Raw genomic sequence first — 27,596 nt, 5'->3', positions numbered from 1 at the left:
GACTCAAGTCTGGAGCTGCTGAGATGGAGAGGAATGAGGAGCTTCCTCCCCGTAGGACCCTGTACCATCATCTCTATAGATCAACAGCCCAGGTCTGGCTTCCAAAGGAGGGGCTGAGATCAGCCCAAACACCGCTCAAGACCTTAACCACCAAGCTGGAAGAGTGCACGAAGCCTCAGCAGAGGAGACAGCCAAGGACCATTTATCACCGACGAGGAAATGAGGAAGAGGATGGTCATTTAAGTGCGAACAGGATAGGCAAAGTCGAGCACTTTTGGATAGAACAAGACAGAGACTGGGAGAAGGTGATTGTCCCCCTCTGCTGGCCAAATCCAGGCACTTTTCCTGAAGATACATCAGTTGAAAATAACATTGTTGGATCAACGGTTGGAAGACATGGTCCATGGTCTCTGCTCCTGATGCTGGGCAGACTGGGCACCACCTGGGACATCCTACCTGGGAGGGAGAAGACATCAAAGCCCCATCCCCGGAGCCTCACCATTCTCATCTGCCCTCAGCAAGGGCATTCCCAGCAAATACTTCCCAATTTCTTCTCTCCTCGGGGTCCCCGGGGACCTCCTGCTCTCCCTCATCCCCCTCCTCACTGTTCGCCCCATCCCAGCATTATTTTCCCCCCAACTGCTTCTTGCTTTGCCTTCCCTAAGCTTCTCATGATATTTCCATCAGCTTCCATTTATATCGGCATCAGCTCCTCTGTTACCATGGTTGGGTGATCAGGTTTTGTTCCTGGCTGATGGGACTCCGTGCCTCAGTTTCCTCAGCTGCAAAATGGGGTTGATGATTCTAAAGGAGCCGTCCCCACTGCCAGAGACGATCCCAAAGTGACCGGTGGGCAGGAGCATCCCAAGTCAAAGGGGGTCCGGTGGACCGAGGCCATGTGCAAGGTCTGGATCAGAGCTGGGTTGCACCTCCATGACATCCAACCTTGGCCACCACGAGGTTTGGACATCTACCTTGGGCATCGCCCAGGACTGAGCTGTCTCAAGGCAGGTAACATTTTTAGGGGTCATTGGTGCTGGGGTGCATCAAGCCAGGCGCTGTACGAGCACGGAGAACCATTTTGGTCGGAAAGGACCTTTAAGATCAAGTCCAACCATTAACCCAGCACTGCCAAGCCCACCACTAACCATGTCCCTCAGCACCACATCTACACAGCTTTTAAATCTCTCCAGGGATGGGGACTCCACCACTGCCCTGGGCAGCCTGTTCCAATGCTTGACAACTCTTTGGGTGAAGAAATTGTCCCTGATCTCCAACCTAAACCTCCCCTGGCACAACTTGAGGCTGTTTCCTCTCATCCCATCACTTGTTACCTGGGAGAAGAGACCGACCCCACCTCGCTACACCCTGAATGATGGGCTGTGCTGCAGGAATTGGGAATTAAATGACTCAACGGAGATTTATGGACCACACTCTTCGCTTGCGTGGGGGCTCGGTGCCCTCTGATGGCGCAGGGACTCACTGCAGCCCCCACAAATCCACGGCATCCCACCAGCCCTGGGGACAGGGAAGGTCCCCACGGGGCTCAAGGAGCAGCCCGGTGCCTGGATGGCTCCGCTCATCGTTGCAAGAGACACCATAAAATGGTTTAAAACACCTGATTTATTAATTCTAGGGAGGTTTTTGCCACCAGCAGGACTGTCCCCTTGGGTCTCACCCGCTTTTATCCCCTTCTCCACCTCCGTCTCTGGCCCAAAACCCAGCCAAGTCCAAGGAGAAGCGGTTTCTCCTCTTCTTCCTGACCCAGGACCCACAAAACCCTTGCGATGGGGTTTATATGGCCGCGTGCATCCCTCGCAGCGATGCTTTGGGGGCTCGAGGGTGTCACCAGGGCTGGTACCCTCCACGTACCATTTTAGCTGCGCTGAATTTAATCCTCAACGACGTTTGTGTTTACCCTGGTAAGTCAACAGCTGGTTTTTTCCCCCTAGGAAAACTCAGGTACTTTAATTTATCACAATTAATCGCCATATCAGAGGTTTGGGGGGTGAATTTCCACAACGGGAGATTAAAAAAAAGGAGATTTTTTAGGGGTTTGGTTTGGGCAGGCAGCAATTTGCAGCCCCAGTAGCTTTAATTAATTTATTTTCTGGTCTTTTTTAGTCCTAAACAGAAGGAAAAACCAAGTGGTAACGCAGGGAATTGTGTGGTTTTGAGGTGGCCACCCACCTCCGACACTGGCCCACCGGGGTGGCCCTGGGCAAGTCCTTTAACGCGGGTTGTGGGTGACGTTGTCGCTGTGTTGCGGGTGCTGAGGGGACACTGACACCCACCTGCCTCCTCTCCTAGATGGAGCGGGGGGAGTTTCAGCAGGACTCGGTGCTGAAGCAGCTCGAGGTGCTCAAGGAAGAGGAGAAGGAGTTTCAAAACCTGAAGGTGAGTCAGACCCTGGGGATGTGGCCACCCGCTTTGTCCCCAAGCCTGGGGGCAGCTGTGGCTCAAAGCCACCCCCCCCCCCCGCCCCCAGGTTACTCCTGCAGTGGCCAAGGCGGTTGCACCCCAGGGTGCTGAGCACCCGTCCCTGCACCGACCACAGGGCAGGACCCACGTGGCCCACGCCCACCGTTGCTTCTTCCAGGCTTTCTGTCCTTGTGCCACCAAGCCCGTGGCAGAGGGCTGTCCTCGGTGCTCTTGGGTGCTGTTTTCTGGTCCCAGCACCCTTTGGAGGGGGGGGGGATGTGCCAGGAGGGTGGGGTGCGAGGGGCACCCATGGCTCCCTCTGCCCTGATTTGGAGGGACCTGAGCTGAGTGGGATGCGGTGGTGGCATGAGAAGATGCAGGAGAGGGTGGGTGGTTGAAGGTGGGTGGTTGAGTGTGGGTGGGTCCCACCAACCCACCCCTCCTTTCCCACCCCCATAGGACCCCACCAACGGCTACTACAGCGTGAACACCTTCAAGGAGCACCACTCCACCCCTACCATCTCGCTGTCGGGCTGCCCGGCTGACCTGCGCCCGGCCACCACCAAACACCGCGTCCCCACGGGCATGTCCTTCACCAACATCTACAGCACGTTGAGCGGGCAGAGCCGCCTCTACGACTACAGCCAACGCTTCGTGCTGGGCATGGGCAGCAGCTCCATCGAGCTGTGCGAGCGCGAGTTCCAGCGCGGCTCCATGAGCGACAGCAGCTCCTTCCTCGACACGCAGTGCGACAGCAGCATCAGCAGCAGCGGGAAGCAGGACGGCTACGTGCAGTTCGACAAAGCCAGCAAAGCTTCGGCCTCTTCCTCCCACCATTCCCAATCTTCATCCCAAAACTCAGACCCCAGCAGGCCCCTGCAGAGGCGGATGCAGACGCACGTTTGAGCCCCTCCGGGGATGCTCGGGACCCTCCGTGCTGGCGCTGGGGACTGTGGAAGAGGCTGGATCCAGCCCCCAACCTAAAGCGGGGCTGTGGGGTCGGGGTGGGGGGACCGGCCAAGCATCATCCCTCCAAACCCAACCCCTCATGCTAAGCACAACCCCACCGAGGACACGCCGAGCCCCTCCGCGGGGCTGGGGCCACCCCGGCCCCACCACACACCCCTGCGCCTCCCCAGCCGCTCGCCTCCGCTTCCCTCACCCCCCCCCAGCTCCTTCCCTTCGTGGTGTTTGGTGTCCATACTTATAGAGTCCGTTTTGGGGGGGGTTGGGGGGATCCCACCGTGTGGGACAGGACTGGGGGGACATCGGTGGAGCAGGGACCCCCCCACACCCCCCGGGGAAGGGCCTCTCCGGGCTGTAGCGCAGCGCCGCGGTCAATACAAGAGGTGTTTCTCGTGGCACACGTGGGCTGATGGCCACCCCCATGAGGCCACCAGCTCTTCTGGTGACACTTTGGTGACACTTGACCAGCCCAGCCTCACCAGGAGCTTTATTGGGTGCCAGGAGACTCCCCCCCCACCCCACACCCCCAGCCCATGGGGGGAGAAGGCACCAGGTCAACCCCTCCTGGGGGGACACACCCCCAGCCACCCACCCAAGGCCACTTGTCCCCAACGCTAGTGGCACACGTGCCCCAGGGCAGGGGGAGGCTCCATGATAAATAAGTTTTTAAATTAATTAAATTAAACTGTCCCCCCCTCAAAGGGACCCAGGTGTCCCTGCCCGGGGTGGGGCTGCGGGGACAAGCCCCCACGCCAGCGCTAAGGCACAGGACGGGGCTGCCGAGTAAAAAGGAAATTAAAAACAAAAAAGGGGGGAATTAAATATTGGGGTGGGGGGAAGCAGGGCAGGGAGGAGGCGACATGGGCCCCCCCAAAGGCTCCTGCTCCCTAAGGGGCTCCCAGGACCCCCACGATCGGCCCCTCAGTGGGGCCTTCGTCCGAATACGAGGGAATTAAGGGAGAGAGAAAACCCAGGGCGAGGGCTCCTGCCCCCACCTGGCCCCCCCAGGCCTGCTGGGAGGGAGGACCCCCCCCCATCACCCCAAAAATCCCCTCCAGGTCCTCGGTAGCTTCAGTGCGTTGGTAGGAAAAGGCTTCGGCTGCGATGCCCCAGCCCGGCCCCGTGGGGCTCCCTGCGCCCCCCCCCCCAAATCCTGGGGGACCCACGGTCCAGCGCGGCCCCCTCCAGCCCCGGCCCTGCTTGCTCCGAGAGTCCCAGGGCAAGGTGGCAGCGGTGACGAGGATGCTCTGCCCTCGGCCGTCTCCGGCTGTGCCAGCACGGTGTGTGTCCCCTCGCCATGGTAGGGGACATTGTCCCTGCGCAGCCCCGGTGGCCTCAGAAGTACGTGAGGTTCTTGACGAGACCCAGCTCCAGCATCCGCTTGATGGCCACCGCCTCGTGCGAGATGTTGTGCTCCGATGCCTGCAGGGTGGGGAGCAGAGGGTGATACCAGAGCCTGCTGCCCCTCTCCCAGACCTCCACCCCACCAGCGTTGACCCTACACCTTCCCCTGAAGCGAGGAGCCCCCCAAAAGGAGGGACACACACACCCCCCTCCCTGCCCAAGCCCCCCTGGCCCTGAGCTCTTCTGCTCAGGCAGAAAACAGATTCAACTCTCCACCGTGACTACAAAGACACTGGGCTACAAGAAGTTGGACAATGACCCCCAACATCATGACGTTGGACAATGACCCCCAACATCATGACGTTGGACCCCAGTTGGACAATGACCCCCAACATCATGATGTTGGCCCTCAACACCCATCATGGAAGGGAAGCAAGGGGTGCCCATGGGAAGAGCCTCCTACGCTGCTCTCCTGGGCTGCAATCCTCTCATCCGGGGGGGCAAAAAAAAATGGGGGTAACATGGACAAAAAGGGGTGGGGGGGAGACACTGACCGCCATGGACTTGAGTGTGATCTGTTCATAGTAGTGAATGGTCTGCTTCTTGTTGGCCGAATCGGGGTAGCCAAAGCCCGCGATGTGCACCAGGTCACAGAAGTGGAGCGCCAAGGTAATGGCTAACAACCCCGTGGTGGGCTTCTGGAGGGAGAAGGTGGAGGAGAAGCTGTGCGTAGAGCCGTGGGCCTTCAGCGAGCTGCACGGGGACAGCCAGTGGGGATGTCACCCCTTGGGGGGCGGGGGGTGTGCAGGGTGCCCAGCCATCCCCACCCCTTACCTGTTTGACCTTCCGTGGTTGCTTCATGGGGAGGTTGAGCAGTTTAGCAGCAGTTACTTCCATGTAATAAGGGTTGAGGATGCGCACTCGCTCGGGGTTGGCGTCCCAGATCAACGGGGGCTGTTTCCAAAACCCTTTCCGAACCTGCAAGAGGGTAGAGATGTCCAGTGGTGTCCCAGTAAGAGAGGATAGATGCCCAGGGTGGGGTGGGATGAGATGAGGGTTGGACCCGCTTCCCCACCACGCTTACCCTCTTCTTGTCGTTGAGGATGGCCTCCATCCATTGGAAGTCCACGGGCTTGAAGGGCACCAGCACCAGCAACGTGTCGGGGTTGTTCTCCATCCTGGGGTTGAAATGGGCCGACTCGGGGTAGAAAAGGCGCATAGTAGTCTTGGAGCCCACGTCCTGCTCATAACCATGGACTGGGGCGTTGTTCAACCTTGGGATGGGACATGGGGACATCACAGGTGTCAACCTCACCTGCGGGCAGCACTGGGGAGGGGTCAATGGGACGGAGCCAGGGCTGTACCTGATCACAACGTCGTACTTGTTGATGGTCTCCCCCATGGAGCTGTTGCGGAGCCGGTGGCCGTTGCCCACCACCGCGCACCTCCGGCACTTCAGGCTGCGAGAGAAAAGCCCCGTCTCAACCAGACCTGCTCTAAACTGAGGTGGTTTCAACCCACCAAGGAGGGGTTTCAACCCACCAAGGAGGGGTTTCAACCCACCAAGGAGGGGTTTCAACCCCACGTTGCCCACTCTACAAAGCTTCCCATGCTCCATCCACCATCCCTGGCTTGCAGAGGTTTGGTTTGCCAAATCCCGGGCCCACAATGTGCAAATTACCCCCCCACCCCCCCAATAAGAGCAACAATGAAGCCAGAAAAGCCCCCAAACCCACCCCGGCGTTACCTCTGGATGCTCTCGGGCAGGGAGTAGTGGGTGATGGACAGCAAGCGCAGGAGGACGTCTTCTGCAAAGCGAGGAAGGTGGTGAGGAAGGGCAGCTCCTGCCTGCAACAGCACCCCATCTCCTCCTGCCTTTAACCCCAGCTCTGGGCAGATAATCCTTCGTTGGGGCTTAACAAAGCCTGGCCTACCCTAAACCCTTCTATAGGCGACCACACGCACCCCGGGCAAGTAGATACATGTCGCAAAGTCTAAAAATGAAGCAGTTTGCTGGGAGTGGGGGGGGGAAATAAAGAAAATAGTCCCCAAATAAAGCAACGTGCAGGTGTTTTTAGCAAGAGGCAAGCTGGAACCCCCGGGGAGAAGCAGCAGGACAGCCAGAACCCCCCCGGGGAGCTCTGCCGCGGCTTACCGCTTCCTTTCGTGCCGTAGGGCAGCTCGTAGGGCGACGGCGTCTTCACCCAAAAATAATCCTTCAGCTGCAAGAAGAGCGGGTGGTCCCTCGTGTAGCTGCCGAGGAGCAAAGGGCCGGTGAGACCGGGAGGATGGGATGGGGAGGGGGGGTCCTACCTCCGTGTCCCCCCCCCACCTCCTCGATACTCACTTCCCGATGAGCTGCGCCGCTTTTTTTTCCACGTCCCCGAGGGGACACGTCGTCTTGTTTTCTTGCACGGGGAAATAAAAGCTGTAAGGGAAGAGGTTAAAGAAAAAAATGATGCCTGATCTTCTGCATCATCCTGGTGAGAGGGGCTCCGGCACCACCGCGGTGGGATTCAAGCCATGTGGGGAGCATCGGTGGTGAGATTTAACGTCAGCTTTGCTTTGGGTGTTTAATCGCTGGGCTTACAGCCTCGCATCAGAAGAGGTCTCTCTTGCCCTGCTCATGGATCTCACACTCTCCACTTTCTCCGTCTCCATCACAGAATCAATCAGGTTGGAAGAGCCCTCTGGGATCATCGAGTCCACCCATTGCCCTGACACCACCATGTCAACTAGACCATGGCACTAAGGGCCATGTCCAGTCTTTTCTTAAACCCCTCCAGAGATGGTGACTCCACCACCTCCCTGGGCAGGAGGAACCTGGTAGGTCCTTTAAAGGTTAATAAAAGCCACTCACAGCTGTATGTACCTGTCTTCCCGGTAGATCGAGTACCAAACCATCACCAGAAAGAGCGCCAGCACCCCAAGGATCTTCCCTCCTGCGTGCCCAGAGAGAAGAAAAACACCGTCAAGGTGGTACCGGGGTGGGGGGTTTGGATAATGGGGTGTTGGGGACCTGTAAGCTGTCCTGGGAGATCCAGGGTTACAGGGTCACCCCGAGGGGATCAGCCCTGGGATGGAGCCGGGTTGGTTTTATCCCAGGTCCAAAAGCCTCCTCAAAGGCCACAACAAACACATCCCCCCTCTTTCCAGGTGCTTCCACCCTGTTTTTCTACCACAAACCCCCAGGGCTACGGGGTGCCTGAGCTCAGAGGATCAAAGACCCCCCCCAAAATCACCCTCCCCACCACAACTTCACCCACGATGCCCCAACCACCCAACCGGAGCCGCAGCAAAGCAGCGTCCTCCCCCTAAAAGCAAAACTTCTAAATGCAAATCCCGCCCAGGACCCCCATCCCTGCTTGGAAAGAGGGAGACGGGCCCCTCGTGGTGGGACTCACGAGACTTGTTGATCATTTTTAGCAGGAGCAGAGGCATCAGGCGAGGGCCGGAGCTCTCATCGCGGCTGCCGCCGGGCACCTGGGAGCGGGGAAGAAGAGGGGAAGGCACGGGATGAGCTCAAAACCCATCAAAACCCCCCCCAAAAATCCCATCCGAGAGGCATCGCACCCCCCTGCTTGCCCCAGCCGCACCTCAGAGTGGGTGCAAGGGTTCCCCGAGGGATTTATTGTTATTTAAACCCACGTTTCTCTGCCCCGCAGCTGCCAAAGGGTTGATTTATAGAGTTTGTAAAAGCCAGGCAAGCGGCCACGGTTCCCAAGGAGCCTCGGCCACGCAGGTTAAACACCAAAATCCCCAAAGGAAAAAAAAAGAAAAGAGAGGAAAAACGAGCCCCAGGTGGGGTTTCAACCGCAAAACCCCAAATCGATGCCCACGGCGATGACTTAGGGGAGATTTTTAAGCCCAGCCCTGGCTCAAGCATCCGACCGGCACCAGCCACCGCAGCTCCGAAGCCACCGAGCCAAGCAGAAAGGACAGGAGCAGGATCAAAGCAAAGAGCATCACATACTTGGAGAACCTCCGACGCCTTCGATTCAACCATCCTGGCCCCGGGGTTGAGGGGGGAAAAGGGGGGATGCCGCAAGCTTAACGCACCCGCAAACACCAGCCGGGGAAATGGGGCGACTTTATTCCTCCTCCGAAATCTCTCACTCCTGGAATAAGGCAGCAAAAAGCGCCGGTCGGAGCCACCTCGACCCCATAATCATCGTGACACGGCAAGGACGGAAAATTAACTTACCAAATAGGAGTTGGAGGTACACAGGAGGCTTTGCTCCCTGATAAACTGCTCCCCAGGGGATAAACCCTACTCTAAACCCAGCTTAGAGCTAAGCTTGGCTTTGCTACCCCATAAATAAAGCTGCTCCCCGCTCCGAACCGGCCACGTCTCGGAGGAGAGGGCGAGGAGGTGGTAAATGCCCAGCCAAGAGGAAAGGTGCACGCCCGAAATGAAGGCTTAGTCACCTTGGTGCGGGGGGGAGCACCCATCTCAGCACCCCACCCTGCCTAACGAAGCGCCGTTAACGAACCCGGGGCCACGTCCTCGCCCAGGGGAGTCGAGAGCGGCGGCTTTTGGGGTAAAATATAGCAAGAAAGAAGAGAAAAGGGACTGAAGATGGTCCCAGGAGAGGCAGGCTCTGCCCTTCCTCACCTGAAATTAAAAGGGCAGGAAGGGCAATTAATTAAAAAGGGCAATTAAAAGGGAATTAAGGACAATTAAACCGTGCTACGAGCAATGGGATGGGATATGAAGGAAAGAAAACTTTGACAGCAAGGGAGAGGGATGGGGACACCCTGAACCAATTCTCCTCCGTAAAACACAGACAATAAACCCCCATAAAATCCCCACAATAACCCCCTGTGTGATGAATCGTGCCCGGGCTCAGCCCCACCATCGCCTGGGGACTCCAGGACGGGGAAGCAAAAGCCACCCCTGTCCTCGATTTACCCCCCGGCTCTCATCCTGCATCGGTATTTCTGGCTCTACTGGCCTGGGAAGGGAAGATTAAATCCACAATTGAGTCTTTAACTGAGGAGCTGGGGGGGGTCTCGTCCCTTTGTACGTCCCAAATCGCCCGAGCGAGCGCGTTTCACCCCAGACACCGGGGAAATCCGCTCTCACCCCCGGTGTTTGCTTTTACATCTCAGCTTTTTTTTTTTTTTTTTTAATATTATTTTTTTTTTTCGAGACTTTACGATCTTTTCCCAGGCTTGTAGGCACAAGCTGAGCCTGCTCCAAAACTTATCTAAGACAAACACGGTTTAATAATCCCCGAGGAAAAAAAAACCCAATGCTGTTTAGTGAAGCGTTCGGGGAATGCGGAGGAAAACAGAGCGCGCCCAGCCTGCCCCCGCGCCCGGGCGCTTTTGGGATGAATTCAACCCCCCCCCAGCCTCGTGCTACCAGATCTGCAGCCCAAACCCGAGCGGCTGCTTAAAGCAAGAAGGTTGGACCCCCCCCCAGCCAGCTCCCTCCATCCTCGTGGTGAAGGGAGCGATGCTCAAGGGTCCTGCTGGTCCTTGCAGCATCCCTGGTCCCCAACTGCATCCCTTGGTCCCCCAACACGGTGTCCCTCATTGCAACGTCTCCTTGATACCCCACCATGGCATCCCCCACAGCAGCATCCCCAGGTCCCCTGCAGCATCCTTGTCCAGTCAGAGCATCCCCTGGTCCCCCACAACACACCCTAGTCCCCAACTGCATCCCCCTGCTCCCCCACCACAGCATCCCTCATCACAACATCCCCCTGATACCCCACCATGGCATCCCCCACAGCAGCATCCCCAGGTCCCTTGGAGCATCCCAGTCCCACCACAGCATCCCCTTATCCCCCCACAGCAGCCCTCATCCCAACATCCCCCTGGTCCCCCACTGCAGCATCCCTGTCCGGGTTCGGTCCAGGACATCACCTCCCTCACCAAGCCCCAGAGCTCTGGGGGAAAGTCCCAGGAGGATTCGGCCCCCCACGCTTGGAAGAAGCGACCAAAAAAGCCCCCCTGGTCCCACCACAGCATCTCCCTGGTCCCCCAACACAGCATCCCTCATCCCAACGTCCCCCTGATACCCCACCATGGCATCCCCCTCTGGGTTCAGTCCAGGACATCACCTCCCTCGCCAAGCCCTGGAGCCTGGGGGGAAAGTCCCAGGTGGATTCAGCCCCCCACGCTTGGAAGAAGCATCCATCAAAGCCCCCTCTTTGATGTCTGAGCACGGCACCTCCAAAGCACCCCCAGGCTGAACGTTATCGCTGCATAAAATAACTTCAAAGCCCCCCCACCGCCCCAGCTCGCCCCTTCCCCAGCCCGGCCCTACAGGAAAGCCCCAGCCCCGGGGTGCTGCCAAGCTCCGCGCCCAGTTTCCCCATCTCCTTCAGATCCAGAGCACCGTTTCCCCTCCCAATTTCACCACGTCCAAGTGAAAACCCCTGGGAGATGCCAGTAACAACCTCGGGGACGGACCCTCCTACTGTGCAGGTGACCTCAGAGGAGCCCATCCCTCCATCTCCATCTCCCCCGAGGCCCCAACGGCTCCAGGGGAGCCCGCAAAAGCTCGTGGTGCTTTTATGTTTCCACAGGTTGGGAAAACAAAGCAAGGACACATCTCCCGTGCTCCCACCAGCCCATCCCACACGTCCACGGAGCTGCCTGGTCCAGCCTCCCTGGGCGAGAAGGATGCTCGGCGGAGAATGAGCATCTCTGATGGTTCATCCCCAAAAAAACACGCATTTATTTTCAGAGCAGAGCTGGATTTGAAGGGATCACACCCAAGGGATGCACCAACAACCCCTAGGGATTCACCCCCGACACCCAGGACAGCCCAGACCCCAGCCAGACCATCTCTCCTGAACCTCCAGGAACCATCAGGATGGATCCTACACTCTACTTTGAGGCCAACCAACCCAAACCGACCCCCCAAGGAAGCAGTTTACAGCCCCGGGACCTTCCAAGCCCCCATCCCCCGGGTTTCCACCACGCGGTAGGGCTGGGATTGCCGCAGGAACCTGGCAGATGCCACCTTACCCCCCGCACCGGCTCGGCCCCATCCTGCCTCGGCAAAACCACCGCGTGCCGGAGCCTGAACGCGCGCTGGGAGGCGGCCGGGGGGGATCCTTCGGGGGAAGGATCCGGCTAATTCGAGGTGCTGCCTGGGCTTGGCAAAGCATCAAAGGTTCCCAAATCCTCAGCCTGGCACCCCAAAGCCTCCTCGCCCCGGCTGCTGCGAGCTCCGGGTGCTCGAGGGTTTTTTATTCCAAGGAAAAATCGACACTCAACGGCGGGGAAAAAAAAAAACCCTCGTGGGATTGCAAACGACCGGTGTGACGAGTCCAGAAGGCAGCGGGGTCTGGAGCTGATCCCCCTGCAAGGGGTGCTGGGGTGGGATGGGGATGCTGGGGGGACTGGGGACATGCTGCGGTGGGATGGGGATGCTGGGGGGGACCGGGGACACTGGAGGGGACTGGGGATGTGCTGCAGTGGGATGGGGATGCTGGGGGGCACTGGGGATGCACTGCAGTGGGGTGGGGATGCTGGGGGGCACTGGGGATGCACTGCAGTGGGGTGGGGATGCTGGGGGGCACTGGGGATGCACTGCAGTGGGGTGGGGATGCTGGGGGGGGGACATGGGGGATGTGCTGCAGTGGGATGAGGATGCTGGTGGGGGCACTGGGGATGCACCGCAGTGGGATGGGGATGCTGGTGGGGACCAGGGATGCTGGAGGGGGCACTGGGGACATGCTGCAGTGGGATGGGGATGCTGGGGGGGACTGGGGATGTGCTGTGGATGCTGGGGGGGCACTGGGGACGCACTGCGGTTGGATGGGGATGCTGGGGGGGGACCGGGGACATGCTGGGGTGGGATAGGGATGCTCGGGGGGGACAGGGGATGCACTGCGGTGGGATGGGGATGCTGGGGGGCACTGAGGATGCTGGCAGGGCTGCTTGCACTCATCAGAGAACAGAGCAATTGCAAAAGCACGAGCGCAGCAGGTCGGGGGGGATGCAGGAGGTCAGTAGGATGCAGCACCGCAAAAAATCAATCGAGTTGGAGCCCGGACATCACCCCACTAAGGGCACAGAGAGCCAGTGCTGCCCATCCCTCCCCATTTATCCTATTTTAAGAGCCCTTCGAGTCACTTCAAAGGAATCTTAATTGCCTCTTAATAGGAGAGGCAGCAGTTGTTTCCTTAGCCTGTGGTATCCCAAGCACACAGTAACCGTCCAGAGATTTATGATAGGGAGAATAAAAAGAAAACACCCCCCCACGTTGGCATGTGAGCCTTAACAAAACATTTACCCGTGACGAGGGTGCAATTTTAGAGGTGACAACAGCAAACAAGCTCAGGTAGGACGAGTATTTCCACGGTGGCACGTTCCCAGAATAAACCCGGGTTGCTCCTGCCCGTCCACGACGCTCAAACCCGATCCAGGCCGGCGCTGCCGTCATCCTCCCCTCTCCCGCTGTTTTCTTTTTAAGCTTTGTAGCAGGAAAAACACAGGGATGGGACCCCAAATCCCTTCCTACAGCCCCAAAACACCGGCTGAGGGGGTGTACCCCAGCACCCCATGCCTCCAGGGTAACCCCATGTGTCTCCAGGGTAACCCCATGCCTCCAGGGTAACCCCATGCCTCCAGGGTAACCCCATGCCATCAAAGGAGCTACAGGGCTCGTCCTCAGTACATTATTATATATTATTTGTATTTTATAGGTTTAATTGCTCTTTTCCTATTTAAAAAAAAAATAAAATAAAGACTGTTTTTTGCCAGATATGGCTCAGTATAACCCAGAGGTTACAGCCAAGCTGCCGGAGGAGAGCTGAGGCCAACCCCAAGCTGACAAGACGAGGGTGGGCACCTACCAGGGACGATTTTATACCCGGGGAATTTCATCACCAAGAGCCCCCAGCGTGGGTCCGGCCACCCCCTCCTCCTCCCTACCCCAGCCAGTCCCCGTTTGCCACCACCATCACCTCGGTGCCGTGTTTACTCCATCCTCGGGGACTGCCCAGGGATGCGGGTGGCAACGGTGAGAGCAACGCCCGGGTTCAATCCCAGCTCTCCGGGGTGGGAAATTAAGGGATCTCAAGCCCCAGGGCTGAGTTATCCCACAAGCAGGTGGCTTTTGACTACGTGGGTCCCCTTTTTGGGGGCTCAGAAGGCTCCAAGTGCCACCTTAACCCCCGCCCTGCCGCGGCAGCCCTGCGGTTTCCTCACCATTTCCTCCACGCCTCCTGTTTTGTGCTGATGAACAGGCTGGTTCTGGGGTAGCGTAACCCCCACGGTAACCCCACCCTCAAGTCCTCCGGCCCCAAAACCTCTGGGGTGACCCAGATGGATTCACCCCCCTGCCCCTACACGCTCACGCATCTCCCCCACGAGGAAAACACCCAGAAAATAACCGTCTCCGTCGCTTTGCACCCCCGGCATCGCCCCGATGCCCCGTTAAACCCCATCAGCCGTGCCAGGAGAAGGGTGCTCGTCTCAGGGAGACCTTTTCCACCATGGGGGCAGCCAGAAGGTGGCAGGAGGTTATGGCTACTTACGGTCCGTCCTCTGGGTCCAGGCAGGAGCTCGGTGGGATCTACGAGGCCATCCTCTCTTCCCCTAGCAAAGGGAAAAGGGAGAACATCCTTAGGGCTACAGCAACCCACGCCGAGGGACGCTTCGCCCAGGGGCCATCCACCTTGGGAGGACCCACGGGGTCCCTGTGGAGCCCCCACCCAAGGCAGCTCCCGGCACCGACGGGGACCCAGCCCCAAGGGACCCACAAACGGCTCATCACACGTCACAGAGGATGTCTACAAAGCCACCCATCTCCTCCCCTAGCACCGGCAGCGCCCGGGGCCGGGCTCTGGGCTGGTGTTAAGGAGGAGGCGCAGCGGTTCAGAGCCCACACCCAGCCACAGGTTTCCCCAGCACCCCTCAGCTGAAAGCCCCTTCCCCAATCCACTGATTTTTGGGAAGCAAGCAATGCCCTTTCCCAGGGAAAGGGGGAACGCAGCCCTGCTCACCCTGGGGTGCTCCGCAGCTCTCCTGCCTTCCCGCGCAGACAATACTCTTTAACCCCACAGTTCCAGCATCTCTTCCCCCAAAACTTCCCAAATCCTCACCCTGCGCTGTAACATCCTTATGATTCAGTGAGGGAAAAACCCCACCAAGAAGCTGCTGCACACAGAAACCCTTCTGCCACGCTGCCTCTTGAAGAAAAGCCTCTCTACAGGGTCAGCTGCTCTGCATCCAGCTTAATTACCCCAGCTAACGAGCAGCAGGCTGGGGTGAAGGGGGAAAACGAGCTGGCCAGGTGGAGCGAGCCCATCGCTGTCTCAGAGCCAGCTGGGATGGGTGGGGGATGGTGGGAGTCACGGCTCACCCCAAAAAACCACCCGAGGAACGATCTCGGTGTGAGGATGGGGAAGGGTGGCCTGGAGAGGACCACCACGGTGCTCCAAGGTGCTTCCAAGGGGAAGCTCTGAAGGGCAGGAGGTTTCCTCACCTCTCTGCATCTCCTCCAGCTGGGAGAGACACTTCACTCTTAATACCCCGTTAATTTTAACGAAGAGGGTACTTCCCCATGTAAGGGATGGGGAAGAAAACCACCGAGCATCCCCCTGGGTACTTCACCCCAGGGGCTTGGGGAGATGCCCTGGGAGGATGAGGGATGTCTCCATCCTGGTGCCACATCTTCCCTCTCCAGCCAAAGCAGCTCTGCTTTCTCCCACCCCCACCCTTTGCTGGGGGGGAGCAATTAAACCAGAGGGTTTGGGGCAATCAACAGCCAAACCAGATGCACTTGGGGCCGCTTTGCAAGTGCCCAAAAAATTCCCCCTCCCACACCAGCAGCCCTGAGTCCACCGGAGCACTCAACATCGCTGCCAACAAGGAACATTATTATTTAAAGCCATGAATTATAGGATTCCCTACGAGGTTAAACCCTCCCCGGGGAGCTCCTGGATGCATATAGATGATGAGGAGGATGCTCAGAGCTGCCTGGGGGTGGGGGCAAGGAGATGCCTCCTTCCCTGCAGCATCCTCCCAGCCCTGGATCCACAGGAGATCCTGCAATCCCTTAAAGCACACGGGGAGGATCAGAGGTCTTGCCCGAAGCTGGTCTTTCCAGCTCGACTGGAGCTGCCGGTCGGTCTCCCCGGGATGGTTTTCCAGCCTCCCAAGAGGTTCCCTCCACCATCAGCCGATGAAATCGGCTGTTCCCAACCCAAGGTCCAGAAAAAAAACCCAAACCCATCACAGTTCAGGCATCCACCAGGTCGAGAACCACCGTCTCCGCTCACCGCAGGCGGCTCAACCCATCTGGCAGCTGATCCCAGCAGGAAATGAACGTCCCGTATCCCAAAGCTCGCAAAAAAAAACCCCAAAACAAGCAGAATTTTGCTCCTTTTCCTCTCCAAGCTCCCAGCTACGACGCTTGCCTCAGTTTCCCCTCCTGCCTGCCGGCTGCCTGCTGCATTTAAACAACGATTTCCAAATTTGAAAAGACACCTCGTGCTCTGCCCACCTTCTCCAACATCTCCCCGATGCTCACGGCTTCGGGCAGAAGAAAACAAAAGCCCACCAGCCACATCCCTTCCCCTATTAAAGATTAAAGCCAGCCAGGATGGGTCCTGTGAGGGGCTCAGCCCCAGAGCAGGAGCATCCCCAGGGGGGGCACGGGCAAGAGGGGACCAAATCCATCCATCATCTCCTCCTCGAGTTAAAAGAAGAGGAGGGGGAGATGGAGATGGTGCTTCTCCTCCTTCCACCAGCCAGACCTGAAGCACGGCAGCCGTCCGTCCGTCCGTCCGTCTGCGCTCCATCGCCTGGTGCCAGGTCTACCTTGGTTAAAATTACCTCCCGAGGCGGGAGAGAGCGAAAAACCGAGCTGGGAGGGGAATAAAATCCAGGTGAGCTCATCCTCCTCCTCCTCCTCCTCAGAAAAAACCGTCTCTACTTGGCGTGAGCAAGGTGTTTCCAAAGCCGGCACATCCCTCACGTCACCTCCAGCCCTATCGCCCCCGGGATCAGGAGCTTATTCATTGGGGAGGTATTTAGCAGGAGATAATCCAGCCGCTTCCTTCGGCAGAGCCAAAGGGGTAATTTTGGTGTGGGATGTGATTTTTTTTTTTTGGGGGGGGGGGTAAAATCCTCACCCCATCATCCTGGAGGATGAGCACCAGCACAACCCTCATCCTTCAACCCCCAACTAGTTTTTTTTTTAATTAAATTAATACTTTATTAAATAATTATAGTAAAAATAAAATAATTTAATAATTATTTTAGTAAAAATAAAATGATTTAATAATCATTTTAGTACAAATAAAATAATTTAATAAATCTATTTCTACTCAATCCCCGAGAATGGGAAGAAAAGCAAAGCTACCCCAGCCAAGCCGGATTATCCCAAGCCCTAAAAATAAACGACCGCTATTTAAGGACGAGCTTCCCACGATAAACCCCTCCGAATAAAAAAGAAAAAACATAAAAAGGAAGAAATCAGCAGGAGAAATCGCCGCTGTTTCCAAGCTGGGGCGTTCAGCATCACCAAAAAAAGCGTATTTTGGGTTTATTTCTTAGCAAAACTCTGCGCTTTCCAGCAAAGAGCATCCCCAGGCTTGAAGCCGTTGCTTTACAGCCATCCCACGCGTTTAGGCGAGGCGGGTGAATGAAGAATTAAGATTTAAATGTGTATTTGCATCACTCAGATAATCTGTCGATTGAACTCAGTCGATGCAGGCAGAATTAAGCAGCGACTTTGGTTAATTAAGGGAGCGAAGGGGCCTGGGAAGCCCCAGCTCCACGGCTGAAGGACCACGAGGATGCTGGTAAAGCCGAATTTGCCGGGGGGAGGCACAGGAAAAAAGAGCCTGGGGTGAGATTTTTGAGGACAAATTGCCTTTTTTTGGGTTGTATAAACAGGGAGCTCTTGGCCGCCCCAAATACCAGAGCTCCGTACCCAGAACCCGGCTCGGAGGGAAACCTGTTGAGCCCGTACGTGCACGAACAGACGGTTCTTTGTGATGATTTTTTTTGTGTGTGTGTTTTTTTCTTCTATTTTTTTTGGTTTGTAGCGGCGCTGGTTATCACACAGGGACTGCCCCAGGACTTCCCAGCCCTTGGCGAGGTGCCTTGTTCTCCGCTTCAACCCGGCAGCATCATGTTTAACCCCTAAAGCCCTTTGCTCCTCTTGATTTTCCAACACCCTCCGCACATCCACACCCTCCCTATCCCCTTCCATCCCCTCTCTCTGCATTTTCCCCCTTTATTCCTCACTCCCCACCCCATTTTGCCCCACGATGCCCCGGCACTCTCCTCCATTCCCAACCCAGGCAGGTCCAAATCCATCCTCACACCATAAAATCCCACCCCATGAACCCCACAAACCCAACGCTGGGGGGGGATCAACGAGCCCGATGGCCACGGAGCTGCCAGGATGGGGTTTAGTACCCAGAGAGGGGTGTTTTATTACCATGCTCGGCTGGCAGCGCACGTACAGCATCAGCAAAGCCTCAGAGCAGCAAGTTCGAAGTATTAAAGGCATCCTCAACTCTTGCTCAGCGCTTTCCTGCCTCAGTTTCCCCTTGTTTTGGGGCTCAGGGAAGCTCTGCCTGGTCAGCAGCACGAGTAGAGGATGCAGCAGGGACCCTGAACCCCAAACTCCACCCCAGCTCATATATATATATATTATTTTTTAAAAGGAAATATATCAAAACCACCCGATGGAAATGTCGCAAGCGGCTCAAAACCTGACACAGGATCCGACCCCGGGGGGACTCCGGCTTATGCAAGGCCACGGGGCGAGTTGCAACCTCGCTGTGGTTAAATTAAAAAAAAAAACCTGAGGCTGGGCTGAGTCAGCCCTGCTGGGGAATCCAGCGGGGAAAAGTTCGGCGAAGCCGGGGGAGACATTTTGCAAAGGGGAAGAGCCGAAGCATCTGGAAGCGATCGGAGGCGAAGGAGCCTCTCCCAGGCACAGCGGGGAATTCCAACGGCGTGAGCTCAGGTTAAAGCCTCAACGCAGACCCAGGGTTTTTAAATAAAAATTTTAAAAAATAAATAAATAAACCACCAAGCTTCAGCAGATCTATTTTTAAACCTGCAAATAATGAAGAAGCCAGCTCCCCGCTCAGTCCTACCTGGCCGCAGCTTTGTGATTTAGGTTGATTCTGATTTGCAATAAAACACACAAAAAAAAAAAATACAAAGAAGAGGAGAAATGTCTCCGTAGATTTGTTGATAGAATGTTGAAGGCGTGGTGTTGGGAGGAGAGTCCTCCCCCGGCGCCGCGCTGTTTAAGACAGCCTTGCTTTGAGTTAGGATGCACCTCTGCACCATCCATCCCCTGGGACCGCTCTGTCCCACCTCCAAGCATCCCTCGCCAGACCCGCAAGGGTCCTGGAGTGAGAGTGGCTCAGGAAACCCAGGAGCATCCATCAAAGAGCCCATGGAGGACGCCATCCTAGAGCAGTCCTCCATGAGGGACCAAGCCCCCAGCCATCCCTGAGCCCACGGAACAGGGACCAGCAGCACCCATGGGTGGTCAAACCCATGGAGGATGCCATCCTACAGCGGTCCTCTGCGAGGGACCAAGCCCCCAGCCATCCCTGAGCCCACGGAACAGGGACCAGCAGCACCCATGGGTGGTCAAACCCATGGAGGACACCATCCTAGAGCGGTCCTCTGCGAGGGACCAAGCCCCCAGCCATCCCTGAGCCCACGGGACAGGGACCAGCAGCACCCATGTGTGGTCAAACCCATGGAGGACGCCATCCTAGAGTGGTCCTCCGTGAGGGACCAAGCCCCCAGCCATCCCAGAGCCCGTGGGACAGGGACCAGCAGCACCCATGGGTGGTCAAACCCATGGAGGATGCCATCCTACAGCGGTCCTCCACGAGGGACCAAGCCCCCAGCCATCCCTGAGCCCGTGGGACAGGGACCAGCAGCACCCATGTGTGGTCAAACCCATGGAGGACGCCATCCTAGAGTGGTCCTCCATGAGGGACCAAGCCCCCAGCCATCCCTGAGCCCGTGGGACAGGGACCAGCAGCACCCATGGGTGGTCAAACCCATGGAGGACACCATCCTAGAGCGGTCCTCTGCAAGCGACCAAGCCCCCAGCAAGAACTGGGCTTGTTTTGTGGTTTTTTTTTCCTCTTTTCCCTCCCCAAAAGACACAGGATTTTCCTAGAAAAAGCACAATAAACACGAGGATCACAGGCAGAGGAGGGAGCCATGGGAACCATGGGTGGTCCTCCGCAAGGGACCAAGCCCCCAGCCATCCCTGAGCCCACGGGACAGGGACCAGCAGCACCCATGTGTGGTCAAACCCATGGAGGACGCCATCCTAGAGTGGTCCTCCGCGAGGGACCAAGCCCCCAGCCATCCCTGAGCCCATGGGACAGGGACCAGCAGCACCCATGGGTGGTCAAACCCATGGAGGATGCCATCCTACAGCGGTCCTCTGTGACGGACCAAGCCCCCAGCCATCCCTGAGCCCACGGGACAGGGACCAGCAGCACCCATGGGTGGTCAAACCCATGGAGGATGCCATCCTAGAGTGGTCCTCTGCAAGGGACCAAGTCCCCAGCAAGAACTGGGCTTGTTTTGTGGTTTTTTTCCTCTTTTCCTCCCCAAAAGACACAGGATTTTCCTAGAAAAAGCACAATAAACACGAGGATCGCAGGCAGAGGAGGGAGCCATGGGAACCATGGGTGGTCCTCCACAAGGGACCAAGCCCCCAGCCATCCCTGAGCCCGTGGGACAGGGACCAGCAGCACCCATGTGTGGTCAAACCCATGGAGGACACCATCCTAGAGCGGTCCTCTGCGAGGGACCAAGCCCCCAGCCATCCCTGAGCCCACGGGACAGGGACCAGCAGCACTCATGGGTGGTCAAACCCATAGAGGATGCCATCCTAGAGTGGTCCTCTGCAAGGGACCAAGCCCCCAGCAAGAACTGGGCTTGTTTTGTGGTTTTTTTCCTCTTTTCCCTCCCCAAAAGACACAGGATTTTCCTAGAAAAAGCACAATAAACACGAGGATCACAGGCAGAGGAGGGAGCCATGGGAACCATGGGTGGTCCTCCGCAAGGGACCAAGCCCCCAGCCATCCCTGAGCCCACGGGACAGGGACCAGCAGCACCCATGTGTGGTCAAACCCATGGAGGACGCCATCCTAGAGTGGTCCTCCGCGAGGGACCAAGCCCTCAGCCACCCCTGAGCCCATGGGTCAGGGACCAGCAGCACCCATGGGTGGTCAAACCCATGGAGGATGCCATCCTACAGCGGTCCTCTGTGACGGACCAAGCCCCCAGCCACCCCTGAGCCCACGGGACAGGGACCAGCAGCACCCATGGGTGGTCAGACCCATGGAGGATGCCATCCTAGAGTGGTCCTCTGCAAGGGACCAAGCCCCCAGCAAGAACTGGGCTTGTTTTGTGGTTTTTTTCCTCTTTTCCTCCCCAAAAGACACAGGATTTTCCTAGAAAAAGCACAATAAACACGAGGATCGCAGGCAGAGGAGGGAGCCATGGGAACCATGGGTGGTCCTCCACAAGGGACCAAGCCCCCAGCCATCCCTGAGCCCGTGGGACAGGGACCAGCAGCACCCATGTGTGGTCAAACCCATGGAGGACACCATCCTAGAGCGGTCCTCTGCGAGGGACCAAGCCCCCAGCCATCCCTGAGCCCACGGGACAGGGACCAGCAGCACTCATGGGTGGTCAAACCCATAGAGGATGCCATCCTAGAGTGGTCCTCTGCAAGGGACCAAGCCCCCAGCAAGAACTGGGCTTGTTTTGTGGTTTTTTTTCCTCTTTTCCCTCCCCAAAAGACACAGGATTTTCCTAGAAAAAGCACAATAAACACGAGGATCGCAGGCGGAGGAGGGAGAAGCCACCGGTGTCCCAAGAGCAAGAGGGGAGGTGATGAAGAAACACCCTCAAAAAGAAAAAAAAAGAGAACCAGAAGTTGCGAAGAACGGCGTGAAAATGTCAAATCATTTCCTTTTCTCACAGCAAAAATCAAAGCCGGTGTTGGACGAGGGGCATCAGCCCCATCTGGGATGGGGAGAGCGGGATGGTGTGGGATGCGGGGAGGATCAGGTCACCATCATGGTCCCAACTCTGGACCTCACAGATCTCCATGGTGGATACCCCTTAAAATTAGCGTCGACAGACAGTTCCTCCTCTTATATTTCCATTTGCAGAGCCCTCGGCCCGTACCCATGTGGGATTCCGCGCGTCACTGTGTTGCTATTAAATCATTGCCCGGAGCTGGAGGAGCAAGCAGCCCTCTAACGATGCAGCTAATTAAGCACAGGGGTTAAGGAGAGTCCAGCAAAGCCTGTTGATCCCATCCTATAGCTTATAATGATGTTAGGAGTTCATTACAGGTTGGATATGTCGTTAGGAGCCAGGAAGAGGAGACCTCATGCCTGCAGGCCAGGAGCTGGAGGTGGCATCTCCTGGGATGAGTCCACCTCCGAGTCCTCTGCCCTTCCCAGGCTGGCATCCGGCACGTGCTACGGAGACACGTGCCCAGGCACGTAATCCCTCTGCTCCATCACCAGCCCCTTCATCTCCGAGAGCAGTCGGAGAGGACAGGCAAATGGAGCAGGGCTTTCCCAAAAGCTCCGGGGCGAGACGTTAATTAACTCATCTCGCTAAGACACGGGGAGCGGAGTCGCCGAGCAGCCCGGCACCAACCCACCGGGCATCAGAATTAACCCGATGGGGAACGCCGCGTCCCACGCCTGACACCCAAGCTGAGGAGCCCCAAAAAAACCCCCTTGGAGGAAGATCTTCCTTTGTTCTCCGCTCCCCAGAACAACCAAACCCCATCGCGAAAGCCCCGACGTCAAAAAATCAACGGGGTAAAGTCCAGCTGGTCCTTTTTCCTGCTGTCTCGGGACAAGCATCCTCATCCCTACCCGGGAATGAGCCCATCCCGTGGAGGAAGAGGAGCACACGATGGGGTGGGACGGGATTTACCAGCATCCTGCACCAGGATACCCAGACCCCGCTCCCGGCAGCACCAGGATCGCTCCCTCCTCACCCCTTTGGCAACACCAAGCTACCATTAACTGGTCAGAGGATGGGCAATAACAAACCCCCACGAGCTCAAAGCTCCTCAATAAATCACCCTCAGCCCGCCCCGCTGCCGGAGCCGCATGCGGGGCACGTCCTCCCCTCCCCGGGGCCTCCGGGAGGATTTTTTCCCCCCTTCCTTATAGCGGCGTTTCAGGGATTTTAATATCTCACCCATGGAAAGAAGAACCCCGCATGCTACCGGGAGGTGTCCGAAAGCCTCTCGCCGGGGGTCTCGGGGTGGGTTCGCCTTCCTCAGGGGCGGCCGTGGGGAGGAACGACGGCGGAGGTCGGGTTTTCCCGGCGAGACGCGGGGGTTTTGTTGTGCCGGGGTTGGGGTGGCAGCGGGCGGAAGGGCATCGCAAAAGCGGGGGGCTTGCCTCTCCTCGGGAAGCTCAGCAGCGCTCAGGCGCTGATTAATTACGTTAATTAGAAAAAAAAGATTAATAGTGCAAAAAAAAAAGATTAACGATAATCCCCCAAAATACAGAAATAAAGCTCGTCGCGCTCGCCGAGGCACCGACGGCGTGGGGGCATTGGTGGGGTCTGAGCTTGAGTTAACACGGGGAGGGGTCCCCCCCATCCCCAGTTTGCTCCCCCCATTCCCAATTTGCTCCCCCCCATCCCCAGTTTGCTCCCCCCATTCCCAATTTGCTCTCCCCCATCCCCAGTTTGCTCCCCCCCATCCCCAGTTTGCTCCCCCCATCCCCAATTTGCTCCCCCCATCCCCAGTTTGCTCCCCCCATCCCCAATTTGCTCCCCCCATCCCCAATTCGCACCCCCCCTCCCCAATCCATATCCCCCCATCCCCAATTCACCCCCCCCCATGCAAACCCTGTGCCTGTGCACTGCAAAGTTCTGCCCCCCCCATCCCAAACCCCTCCAGCCCCCCCCTAAAAAAAAGCTCCCAGGTTTTTTCCTCGCCTCCCCCCCTTTTTTTTTTTGCTCAATCCCACCCGCTTCGCAGCTGAGACGCGGACGTGGGGAGGGGGGAGACAGACACAAAGAAGAGGGGGACCCCCCCCCCACGCTGCAGACTCACCATGGAGGATGCAAGGGGGGGTCCAGGGGTGGGAAACGGTGCGGGATGCCGGAGCCAGCCCAGGGATGGGCGAGCGGGGTACGCTTGCGCACACAGCCGGGATGGGCGGAGGGATGGAGGGAGGGAGAAGGAGGGGGGGGGGATGAAGAGCATCCCGGGAGCTGGAGGCACCCGGTGTCCCCCCCTCTTGCCATCCCCTGGCAGTGGAGAGGTGGGGGAGGACAGCTACCCCCCCATCCATGCTCAGCGGACCCCCCAAAATCACAGCCCCCTCCCCAAGGGGGAGCTCAGGGCCCCCCCGCCTTGACACAAATCTCCCCTAAATCCCCTCAAATAAAAGCAGCTCCCAGCAAATTTGGGGTGGGGGACAAAGCTTTCCCCACTGGGGATTTAAGCACCATTCCCCCAGCGAATCCCCATGAGATGACACTGAAAATCCACGATATTAAGTATTTTGTCTTTAATTAATGCCCACCACAGGCACCCCCCCGACCCGGCCACCTCGGGCTCCCACGGGATTTCCTTCCCACCCCGTCATCATCAGACCATACCCAAAACCAGCAGCCCACCCCCTCAAGGTTTTTTCTTCCACCCCCTCCTGCGCCGAGGAAGGGGTTTGCCAACCCCTGAGATAATTAGCAATATTAACGCTGATTTTTCATGGGAAAGAAGGTGAAATATTGACTCTGGCAGCAAGCAGCTCGTTGCTGAAGGCTGCAGTTTATCTCCCTTCACCACGCTGGAAAGCAAAAGCGAGAACCTGGAGGGCACCAACCCCGTTTGAAGACCGAGGTGTCCAGCGCCGACGATATTAATTAATAAAATATCCATTGTCTGGTATTGCCATGGCTAATTAAGCAACCGGCATCAATATTTGACGAGCATCCTCACCTCATCCCTCAGCCTACGTAGGATGGGGTTTCCTTGCCGGTAAGAAGTGAGGCGACAGGGCAGAGTTTTACCCGTGGTGACAGGCAAGCCCACCATAATTAGGTTTTAATTGCCACCGGCTCGTTAAGACGATCTTGGGGTTATTATTGGGGCCTCAGCTCAGCGGTGGGGGGAGCTGGGATTTGCTTGAAGATTCTTTAGACCCTTCGGTCTCTTGGGTTCCCCTGCGAGGTTTATTGCATCTGAAAACAATAAACGACGTTCAATAAATACTCCAGCGATAATAATACTTCCCAAATGCCTATTTTTACCGTGCCCCCAAGAGAGAATATTACAAGAGGCTGCGAAGCTTCGCTTCCCAGGATCTTCTCCTGCTGGTGATGGTGGGATGGGCTTGGTTTCGGGGTGATGGGCTCCCAAAGAGCATCCCCTCACGGCCATGGCCTGGGGCAGCATCAAGAGGACCAAGAGCAGAAGAAAAGCCCTCGCAGAGACACAAACCCAGCACGGGGGAAGCTGCTCACGTCTCCCACGTGAGCTGCCTTGCCCAGATCTCCACGCCAAGAGGTCTCAGCGCTGCACCTTGAGCTTCACCAAGGTTTGGAGAAACGATGGTGATCCCATACCGTGAGGTGAACACCAGTTGTGTCCACCCTGTAGGAACCTCGGGACATCTGAGCACACCCAACGTGCATCCACGGGGCAGGATGGACCCAAAGACCAGCCAAGAGCTTCCAGCGGCCACTGCAGCTCCAGTAGACGACAAGTTTTGAAAAGCCACCAGAAAACACCACGCTTTGGAGACGTAGTTGCTGCCTTAGCAGAATGCCACCAGTGTTTGCCGGGGAGTTAGTCATTGCTAATGACTACACCCTGCCCTAATATTTAATTTACAAAGGATAAATTGCCGGTTAGATTAATTCAGCATGATGAGCGCCGAGTAATTGGGAGAAGAAAAGGGGTGGTGGTGGGGGGGGGGAAATCCTGGCTGTTTGAGAAGTGAATTTGTAACGAGCTCTGCCATCACCCAGGCCAAAGCTCTTCAGAAATCACATCAGTAAAATAGTTTAGAAAATGCCCCAGCTGCAGGGGTGAGGAACAGGAGGTTTATTCCTGCCCCACGAGAGGTTTTGCCGTCCCAAGGTGGCCTCGTGCCATCACGCCGCAGCCGAAACGCTCCCGAAAGGGTGACGAGGACAAAGCAGAAGCCAGACGAGCACCATCTATTAATGAAGGAGGAAGGGGGGATGCCCTGGGGCCAGGCTCGCAGCATCTGCTTGAGAGGGACAAGAATGGGACGATTCATGCCCAGCACAAGCCAGCTTTGTCCTGCCGTCCATCTCGGGCCCACCCTTCCTCAACCCATAGCCTAGAAACACTGTCTGGCTTTAGCAAACCCAGCCCTAAGACCTCAATAAATCCTTTGAAGGTTCCATAGCTCCATCCAAATGCATCCTCCTGCTCTCTTCCCAGACTCCCTGTCCCCCACCCTGCTCCCAAAGGAGATGGGTGATGGCCAGGCAGCGTGTTTTCTAGTCTCCCAGGAGAAAAGATTCCTTCAGTGGGAGCAGACAGATGGCGTGTGGAAGATGTGCCGCTCAGTCGTCTGTCGCAGCCCTCAAAAAGTCTATTTTCAAGACAGGTTTGGGTTTTTTTTTTAAATACTTGAAGAACAGGCTGAGAGGATGGTCCTGGCTGTTGTTTAACCATCTCCATTCCTGGGCTGGCCTGGGTGGGGACATAAAACTGCCATGTTCTCTCACCCAGGGAGACCAAGCTCCCTCTTGGCACAAAAATCCACTCTGATATTGAAAAAAAATCCATCCCTTTCCCACAGCAACTTAAAACAGAGGGATGCAGAGAGCCAGGGGACAGCCAGCCACGCTGATCACCTCCAGATCCACTCCTACAGCAGCTCCCAAATCAACTCTGACCACACACATGCTCTGCTCAGGAGATGGGGAGATCCAAAACAAGAGGGAAAGACTCCCCTAACAGATGACCCCCAGCTTTCTTACCCATGTATTGCTTTTTTTTGCAGGGCAGCCCTGGAAATAAATCACATCTTTTATTTTTTCCCCCCCTTCATCAGCAAAAAAAATGCCCCTTAGAGCCCAGTGCATCGAAAGGAATAAATAACTGGGGTAGCTGGCAAGATGATTCCTGCCATGACATCCCTGGTTACCGGCTGAGCAGAAACCAGAGCCCTTTTTGGCAGCAAGAACTCATGAAGTTTTCAGAGGTTAGAGGAGAAGGTGCAGGGGAAGCAATGGCTGCAGCAGTGGACTAAATCTCTGTAGGCAGAAATTGGTTTTTCCCACCTCCCCGGGCAGCTCTCACCAGGTCATGGCATGGAGAACATCTAAACAGTAACAAGGAGTGAGGAAGAAGTTGGTATCTCGCTGAAAAAAAGGAAGAAAAACCTCAACCAAAGCTGGAAAGTGGCAGCAAAGTCACCCAGGAGCTCAGGAGGCTCCTTTGGCAGGACCCTACAGCTGCAGGAAGGCATTTACCGCCCTGCCCTGCCACCCCCTTGGCAGAAGGATTATTTATTCTATTTATTTTATGGTTTTTCTAACAACTGCACAGAGGAATCCTTGCAAAAGCCTGTGTCAGGGAGGGGCTGCCCTTTTAAACGAGCTCATTTAAGCCGGATATATGACTAAGGAGCAGGGGAGAGGTGATGGCTCTCAGGCTGGGGATCAGGCAACATGTGCAGTTGCCTTCCCAGAGCCCACAGTGGCTGGTCAGGGTGAGGACTTGGGTTAGTCATTTATTTGGAGGAAGAAATCCCTCCCTGTCCTAGGAAAAGTGCAATCCTGCTCCCAGGGGTGAATTCATAGGAAAGAAGTGAAGCTTTCTGAGGACAGCGTGTTTTCTTGGACCCCTCTGGCTG

At 56.8% G+C, this 27,596-nt stretch overlaps 2 protein-coding genes across 2 annotated transcripts in view; one reads left to right on the top strand and one right to left on the bottom strand.

Annotated features, from left to right (window-relative positions):
• The window catches only part of KIRREL3 (kirre like nephrin family adhesion molecule 3), a 110,353-nt gene extending 107,026 nt beyond the window's left edge, over window positions 1-3,327 (top strand). Inside the window, exons 16-17 of the mRNA XM_068418138.1 lie at window positions 2,311-2,397; window positions 2,881-3,327. Coding sequence (XP_068274239.1) covers window positions 2,311-2,397; window positions 2,881-3,327 — 534 coding nt within the window. The remainder of the gene's footprint in view (window positions 1-2,310; window positions 2,398-2,880) is intronic.
• A 1,149-nt stretch (window positions 3,328-4,476) lies between these two features.
• Window positions 4,477-8,762, bottom strand: ST3GAL4 (ST3 beta-galactoside alpha-2,3-sialyltransferase 4). The gene is made up of 11 exons (XM_068418353.1): window positions 8,705-8,762; window positions 8,136-8,214; window positions 7,604-7,673; window positions 7,079-7,159; window positions 6,887-6,984; window positions 6,479-6,539; window positions 6,096-6,191; window positions 5,816-6,005; window positions 5,566-5,709; window positions 5,286-5,429; window positions 4,477-4,809 (listed from the first exon to the last, which is right to left on the bottom strand). The coding sequence occupies exons 1-11, from the start codon at window positions 8,735-8,737 to the stop codon at window positions 4,723-4,725; spliced, it is 1,083 nt and encodes a 360-aa protein (XP_068274454.1). The 5' UTR covers window positions 8,738-8,762; the 3' UTR covers window positions 4,477-4,722.
• Between the last annotated feature and the right edge of the window lie 18,834 nt (window positions 8,763-27,596).

Source organism: Nyctibius grandis, chromosome 25 (assembly GCF_013368605.1).
Source record: "Nyctibius grandis isolate bNycGra1 chromosome 25, bNycGra1.pri, whole genome shotgun sequence".
In the NCBI taxonomy this organism is placed as follows: domain Eukaryota; kingdom Metazoa; phylum Chordata; class Aves; order Nyctibiiformes; family Nyctibiidae; genus Nyctibius; species Nyctibius grandis.
This window is presented reverse-complemented; position numbering and strand designations above follow the sequence as displayed.

Excerpts from the sequence above, each read along its gene's own strand:
- ST3GAL4 (XM_068418353.1), bottom strand. The coding sequence starts at position 8,737 with ATGGTTGAATCGAAGGCGTCGGAGGTTCTCCAA. Across the intron at positions 8,215-8,704 it reads AGGCGTCGGAGGTTCTCCAA|GTGCCCGGCGGCAGCCGCGA; the intron begins GTATGTGATGCT and ends CCCCGCTCCCAG. Across the intron at positions 7,160-7,603 it reads TCGATCTACCGGGAAGACAG|CTTTTATTTCCCCGTGCAAG; the intron begins GTACATACAGCT and ends CTTCCCTTACAG.